Source organism: Pteropus vampyrus, unplaced genomic scaffold (genome assembly GCF_000151845.1).
Source record: "Pteropus vampyrus isolate Shadow unplaced genomic scaffold, Pvam_2.0 Scaffold78, whole genome shotgun sequence".
NCBI classification, from domain to species: domain Eukaryota; kingdom Metazoa; phylum Chordata; class Mammalia; order Chiroptera; family Pteropodidae; genus Pteropus; species Pteropus vampyrus.
Window position 1 is genome coordinate 1408744 of NW_011888859.1, and position 7944 is coordinate 1416687.

The window sequence follows — 7944 nt, forward strand, 5'->3', positions numbered from 1 at the left end:
AGGTTTGTGGGTTTGGTTAACGAGGTGGAGGAGTATTACATTTCAGCTGGAAACACATCCCTAGAATGCCAAAACATTTATTCCAAAGTCTGGTTTCCTGGTGCAATCGGAGGCATGGCAATAGTGTGTCTGTTCAGAGACCCGGGGCTGGGGCCAGCAAGGCATTTGGTCCAAGTGTATCCCAAAAGGCTTTTATTGTTAAATTATATTCTTCAGGAAAAACCGCGTATGTCACATTTTTAAAACTTGATATCCATACACTTTTGATTGGCATTCTATTTTAGCCATAAGCCTATGATTTAAAGCAAGCCTGTTTTCTCTCTTGCTTAGGATGGCAGCAGAAAGCATGGGTCACTTGCTGGGTTCCAATGATAAGGAGCAAAGGGGACTGGAGTTTTGCTTTCCCCCAAGAATGCTGATTCTGGCTGTGCTACCCTGTTCTCCAAGAGCAGACAGCAAGCTTCTCCTCACTCCCCACTGCCATTCATCCAGCTCTGTGCAGCAGCCCAGCTGCCGTGTCTGCCGGGAGGGGCTGCCAAGTGCCCTGCCTACTGGCTGCTTCCCGAATCCCTGCCATTCCACACACAAACACATCCACACATGCTCAGCCTCGCTCACACACGGAGCCACACGCACATGCAAGCACATCCCTTCATTCTCACTGTTTCAGCTCTTGACTTCCACGAGCCCATGGAACCTTTCTGGAAAGATGCTCTTGATCCAGCAGGGTAGGATTGTTTTGATTTCTCTCTTTGTAGCTTTAGCATTTTGAGAAAGCAACTTACCTTTCTGGCCAGCGTCTGTATCCTAGAAAGGAGATGAAGATTTGCTGTTTTCATGGGTTTTTGTGTGTATCTCCTTTTGCTTTCAGGACTTGTAGCATTCTTTGTGTAATTTATACGTAATTTAGCAGGTTCAGATTTTTAAGAGCTCTATGAAGTGCTTTTGCATGTGTTTAAAAAAAGACATTTGAAAATTGAAAGTGTGATTTACGGAAACGAAATCATCTGCAAAGAAATTGCTTTGGAAAGTAATGGTTGCTGGCCATAAAGAGATATATCCGTGATTCACCTAATGTGGTTTTAACCCTTTTTTTGCTTACAATCTATAGTTATTGATGATAAGTTCAGTTTTGGCTTCATATAAAATCAGCTACATCTGCATGTTGTCCCCAAATGGTCTGTCTCATAACAATTAGGTAAAATGTTCATTTATTAGTATAAAAATATCCAAAAATGTTACCATTAGTAACAGCAACATTGGCATTTATTTATGTATGCCACAAACATTTTGTTAGGTACTCTGTTGCGTGTTTGGGATAGTAATTAAATCAAAGTATTAATGGTTGTATCAGATTTTCATATCAGAGTCTATTAGGCTGGGCAAAGGAAGTTTATTAAAAAGTATAAACTATCCAAGATTATGGGTACACAACACACAATATACTACCATATCGTTGGTACATACACATACATATACACATACATTATATAGGGTGTGTGTGCTTAGCTTTGAATTCAGTTCAAAACTTTTTTTCTGTTTTTCATCTGGATATTTGATCCTGCATATCCTACCCCATGTGAGCGGAGAAGGTCCAATTGTAGAATTAAAGAACAGAAATGTATCATTGCATTTTTAAAATTTGTTGGTTAGACCAACAGTGTAACATAATTGCCAAAGATGTGGTTAATGACCCGAGGTTACTTTTGTATGAAAAGGTCACATTTCACATTCAGTTTTCTAAAGTTTTAGTTGCATAACCTGTGGAAGGCATGAACACCTATGTGCGCCTACCCAGAGGTTTTTATGAATCATCATTCACATGAGAATTCCTTAATGGAAGCAAATACAGTGCTGTGGTCCAACCCAAACATACAAGTCGGGCTGGGAGAATCGCAGAAGATCGTGACAGGAAAAGACCACTTTGGAAGAGTTTTGCAAAAGGAAACTCAGGTCCGGCAACATTCCCCGAATTGCAAAGTACAGCTCTTCCTATGTGAGCACCTTGAATCTCCGCCCCGCCCCCCAGATGCCGCCCAGCGGTCTGTCGCTGCAGCGGCTAAATAGAGTTGTCTGTACTTAGCTGCATATGCAAGCGCACACCCCATTCTACCCGCATATCTCAGTTACAGAGTGGTCCTCCCCAGGGTCATTCTATGTACACACTACATGGTCCAGCCAACGAGAAGAGTGCATCAAGCAGTGAGAGACACAAACAGAGATAGCCTGGAGCCTGGCACCGGCTACATAAGGCAGCACGGTAGAAAACTCGCCCCTGGATCAGTCTTCCGAGTTCATTTTAAACTGCGTCGTCCCTGGGCCACCTTTAGGAGTTCCCTCTGCGCCCTCACCCCCTCCTGCAGTGAAATTCAGCCTCCATGCAGCAGCGGCAAGTAAAGTAAAGTTCAGGGAAGCTGCTCTCTGGGATCGCTCCAAAACGGGTTGCGCCTGGAGTGATGTTTAAGCCAATGCCAGCGCAAGGTAACAGTCTTTGGCCGGCTTCCAGCACCTTCGTAGTGCACATGAGTCCTGGAGACCCGTACTTAAAGTTGGAGAGCCGGGGTCGGGGAAGTTGGTGGAGCGCGCTCGCGCCGGGCTGCACTTGCTCGAGTCCCGCCGACCGGCTCCAGGCGACCGACGCGCCGGCACCCGCGACAGGGCCACTGCTCGAGTCGTGGCTGCACGTGTGCTGCGCCGCCTCTAACCGCGGGCTGTGTTCTTCTTTCAGGTGGCCGATGGGCTGCTGAGCCATCTGCCATGCGGGAAGACGGTTTGCACTTCGCTCGAGTCCGCTGACCATGAACATGACCCCTCACACCAAAGCGTCCGGGATGGCTCTGCTGCACCAGATCCAAGGGAATGAGCTGGAGCCGCTGACCCACCCGCAACTCAAGATCCCCCTGGAGAGGCCCCTGGGCGAGGTGTACGTGGACAGCAGCAAGCCCGCTGTCTACGACTACCCAGAGGGCGCCGCGTATGACTTCAATGCCGCGGCCGTCGCCTCCGCGCCCGTTTACGGCCAGTCCGGCCTCGCCTACGGCCCAGGGTCCGAAGCGGCGTTCAGCGCCAATGGCCTGGGGGGCTTCCCGCCGCTTAACAGTGTGTCGCCGAGCTCGCTGGTGCTGCTGCACCAGCCACCGCAGCTCTCGCCCTTCCTGCACCCCCATGGCCAGCAGGTGCCCTATTACCTGGAGAACGAGCCGAACGGCTATGCGGTGCGCGAGGCTGGCCCTCCCGCCTTCTACAGGTACCTGCGCTGCCCGCTGCGCCACGTCTGGGTGGCTGCCGCGCGCCTGGCGGGCAAGAGCGAGCGAGTGGGGGGCGGAGAGGGGAGGAAAGGGGGGCCGCAGGCTGTGAGTCTGGCACTGCGCAGCCGATGGCGGGAGCCTCTGGACAGGAGACCTGAGGGCCAGCACGCAGCCGGGCCCAGGGGTTATTTGTGGATCTTGCGCTGGAGAGTCAAATTCTCTAGCTCGGTAGCTTAAAAAAAAAAATTTTTTTTTTTTATTCTCTACCCTCTGACTGTCTGCCTGAGAGGCAGATCTGAAACCTCGTGGGCTTCCTAACTAAACAAGTGTTGGCAAACCTTACAAAACAGCATTTATTTGTGTGTGTGTGTGTGGGGGGGACACCCTAAAGCAAATAAACACAAGACACTTTGAGTCCCTAGTAAATGTCCCACCTCGGTATTTAAAGCTGAGGTGTTTGCGGTTGAGGAGCGCAGTTCTAATTATTATTACTGTTGTTGTTATTATTATTATTTAAAATTTTTGTTTTAACGTACTCAAAATCTCCTTCCATCTAGAATTTCAGATTCGAAAAATGCATGCTATGGATGATGATGATGACGATGATGAGTTTTTGGGAAGCGATTCTGAGCTCACACCTTCCTCCTGCCCAGCCCAGGTTCAGAGCTTTATTGAACTGCACTCCTCAGAGAGTTGATGAGTCTTAAGTTTCTGATTTCTGAGACCTGGCTGGGTCCGTGTTGGAGCAGGTTGCTGGCATATGACTTATGACAGCTGAAAATTTATAGGTGTCCTGTGAGTTTAAAACATGCCATATCGAAGCACGAGGGTTTTGAAACACCCTCCTGGCAGCTAAATATTTCTGGCCCACTAGGCAGAAAATGCCCCAGGGGTCGCATGGGGATAGGGACGGGGTTCAGTTTCTCTGCGCCTTTCAGTTGCTGTGGAAGAAGCGTCGACAGTTCAGGACACACTGGAACGCTTTTGTGACTTAAGTGGCAAATGTTTTGTCTCCTTATTTTTTCCGTTAGTAGAGATTATACTTTCTTCCTCACTCCTCCCTCTCATTTTCCCTTGGATAGTTTCTCTCTTTTCCTCTTGATGGACTTGGGGAGGGCTTAAGCAAGTGTTTCTGGCGAATACCTGTGCTCTAGGCACACACTGGAGAGGGATGCCCTGGAGTGGATTTGGGAGGCCTCAGGGAGCCCACGTGGCTCATTGCGGAGTTAGGCACTGCCTGACTGTTCACCGATATCAGAGGAGCCTCCGCCCTCACCCAGACCCATCTGTATTGCAAGCTGTGGATCGTTTTTTCTATTCTGTGTTTTATTTCCAGAGATTTATAGCAGAAGAAACGAGGAAAGTGCAGGTTGACCCCACAGGATACTGAAAGGCAGATCTGAACTTGTTCGATATCCTTCAGCCCACTCAAAGGAGGTTAGAGCATCCCACGGCCAAACAAGTCCAAGATGAGATATTACTTAAAGGACAACGAACAAAACTATAAAAACTTTAAAAAGAACAAAACTTTAAAAAGCATATTTCAAATTCATTTCACTTGTTTTAAATTCAGGGTTAAAATAAAAATAGAAAAAGAATTTTTTTAAATCTCACTTTAAATAACGTTAGAACAAAATATAGCGATTACATCTAATTCACATGCATCTTAAATTCCTCGATGTGAAGGATGGCGCTGGTACAGTGTGAATTCCATAACCTTATGATGGACTCAGAAACTATTTTTTTCCCCATTAATTTTCAGTTCTTTTATTGCAAATTAATGCCACTGAATTTCAATGGGCACTAATGAGACTGCTCCTCGGTGGATTATTTACTGCCTTGCTAATAATTACAAAGTGAACATGGTCAAAGAAAAGGGGACCACATTTTATTCAAAATCGTTCATCATCCCAGTGGCAAATAATACCACTGTAATGTGCCCCGTCTTAAACTTTTTGCATTAGATGATATTCAAGTACTTTTAGAATGATACAAAAATAACACGGAACTTTTTTAGAAAGTAAAAAATTCACACATTTCTTTGTGGAAATTCAGCTTTATAATGATTTTTTCTTTGTGGGTTATTTCCTGTAACATCCTTCTTCTTTTGTTTGAATTCTGCCTCTTATTACCCAGGAAGGAAGTGAAGGATCTCTGCAAATGTTTACTTAATATTATTATTAAATGTTATTTAGTATATATTTTTGTCCCTTTCAGCTTTCTTGTTTGAATAACTCTGGATTAAAAAAAAAAAAAAAGAAAAAATTGATTAGACTCTTTTAGAAAACCTTAGTTTTCTTTAGTAGTTATTAAAAGTTTTGGGGGCCAAAAGTAGTGTTTTCAAACTGCTTTTTTATGGCCCAGAGGATATGAAATCAGATCAGTGAGTCTAGAACATTTTTAAAAAAGAATAAAATAGAAAAGAATATAACAGAAAATATCAGAGCACATAATATTTAGTAGGGTGGCTTTTGTTTCCTGAAAAATTGTTTTAAATTATAAATGCTTGTGTGTGCGGGCTGTGATATAAAACATATTTCTTACTGTGGGTTGAGGTCAAAAAGAATTGAAAACTATTGGCTTAAAATGTTATGTTTAGTAGAAAACAAAATATCAGGTAAGTGCCTGGTTGTTTCATTTGCGTAAACCAAAAAACTATTTTGATCGTCTTAATTTTATTTCTCCCCATAAATTAGCTGGCATCTTTAGGTCAGTTAGATTAAGCTTTATTATTTCTGAATCTTAACTTTTCCATTTTTAAAATGATGTTGTCATGTGGCTTGTCCTCCTGAATGCCTCACTGGGATGTTCAGAGAATTTATGTTCAGTTCACATAATTTAGCAGCATTAAGATGCTATGGTTACTTGTATTGGCCACAATATGCAGTCATATCTACGTATGAAAAAATGTAACAGGTGAAACTTCCCTGGGTGTGTAATAATATGAGAAAGATTATCACACGTCCCAACCAATCATTATTAAGAGGGAATAAAATTATAAATAAGCAAGCTGTGACTTTGCAGGTTGTGTCTGACCTAAAATTTCATGATGAAGGCAACTAAAAGTTATCTTATCTTCGGTTCCTTTTTAGAGTTGAATCAACTTAGGCAGGTTGAATAAACTAAAGATGAAATTTAATTGTATCCACCATGATTTTTAAAATTCATATAAGTTTTTTAATGCTTTACGCTTACTTCAGTTTTATTACACAATATTCTTAAAGGCTAAATATTGCCTACTTCTCCAAATTACTTGACAAATATAAAAACCCTTTGCATCAAAGTCAATGCTCTAGTAATTTGTATACTATTATACTGGCTGTATGCATTGTTTTGAATAACTAGTTTGTCTACTGATGATCATTTAAAACTATTTGTTTTAGCCTCAAACAAGGCTCATCTCTAGGGAGAGATTCTAACAGCTAATTTTCAAATCTCCAATATTTCTTTCCTTGTATTTTGGTGATATTTTAGCTCTCTTTCTGTTCTTACTTTTTTCATTCAGTTAAATTGTCACTGTTTACCTGACACTTTGTGTTGGTCTAAGAATAGTTCAAGGAGCCACATGTGGCCTGGAGGATGAGTGTATTTTAGGTTGAAAATGGAATCACATCTTCAGCTTCCACTTCATTTTCACCTGCTCCATGTGGCTTGTACCTGTTTGGTAGAAAGCCCCTGAAGGATAATTGGCACTTATTCTAATCTCCTTTCTCACAGTCAGTTAATTTGGGTCCCAGGATTATTTTTGTGAATGTATTTAGGATATGACATTCATATTTTGGGAATATTCAGGTTCGGCATTTTGGTTTCTGATTGTTTCAAGGCTATAAAAGACAGGCAAGATATAGATAAAGGCAGGTGCAATAGGTATCAGAAAAAACCATAAAAGATGTTGAACTTTCTGTTAATGATGAGACAGTAATTTTGTCAAGTCAGATAGTATATATGAAAGTGGTATGTAAACTATGCGTGCATTCACTATTTTATCATTTTATTCACACGTTAATATTTGTTCTGGTGATTTTGTAAGCTAAAAAACTATAGGGAGGAATAGATTTAAGTGATCAGGACTTTCATTACAAATACAGATTGATGATAATGTGAAATTATTTTTTTTTGGAGGTCAAATTTAAATAAAATCTTTATCACCATCTGCAATATTTGTTTGCAGCATGTTTTATGGTAAAAAATATTTATCTTATAGATAGATTTTTAAAAAGTCAATACCCTGATTATGTGAAATAGTTTTACACAAGGAAATATATGAATTTTAATTATACGTTTCCTAAAATGCGTACTCAGCACAAAAATAATACGTCTAACACCACCCTGTGACTTCAGTATTATTTTTAATGCCACTTTAGGAGAACACAGGAGAGAGGAGCAGTATGCTAAACATATTCTTTCGCCCGGGATACATTGAATGGATAGAGGCGAACAAGTCATTTAATTGAATTCCAAGTCTCAGTTTGCTTATTGAAGAAAGGAAAACACAGATTGGCCACAAGTATGCAGAACCAAGATGCATACGCCAGAGAATGATACTGTATAAAACCCCTAAATCCCCTTCTTGAATACAAAGCAATCAAAGTGAAAGTGTAAAGGATTTCACAGAGAGGAGACATTCCATCAAAGTTAGCGAGTAGTTTTATTTTATATGTTAAACTCTGCCAGTGAATTGATGGATGATGTGATT

The 7944-nt window shown here is 41.8% G+C and overlaps 1 protein-coding gene across 1 annotated transcript in view; it reads left to right on the forward strand.

Annotated features, from left to right (window-relative positions):
• Window positions 1-498: 498 nt before the first annotated feature.
• Window positions 499-7944, forward strand: part of ESR1 (estrogen receptor 1) — a 222861-nt gene continuing 215415 nt past the window's right edge. The window contains exons 1-3 of the mRNA XM_023532162.1: window positions 499-728; window positions 2729-3300; window positions 3806-3906. Coding sequence (XP_023387930.1) covers window positions 2799-3300; window positions 3806-3906 — 603 coding nt within the window. The 5' untranslated portion in view covers window positions 499-728; window positions 2729-2798. The remainder of the gene's footprint in view (window positions 729-2728; window positions 3301-3805; window positions 3907-7944) is intronic.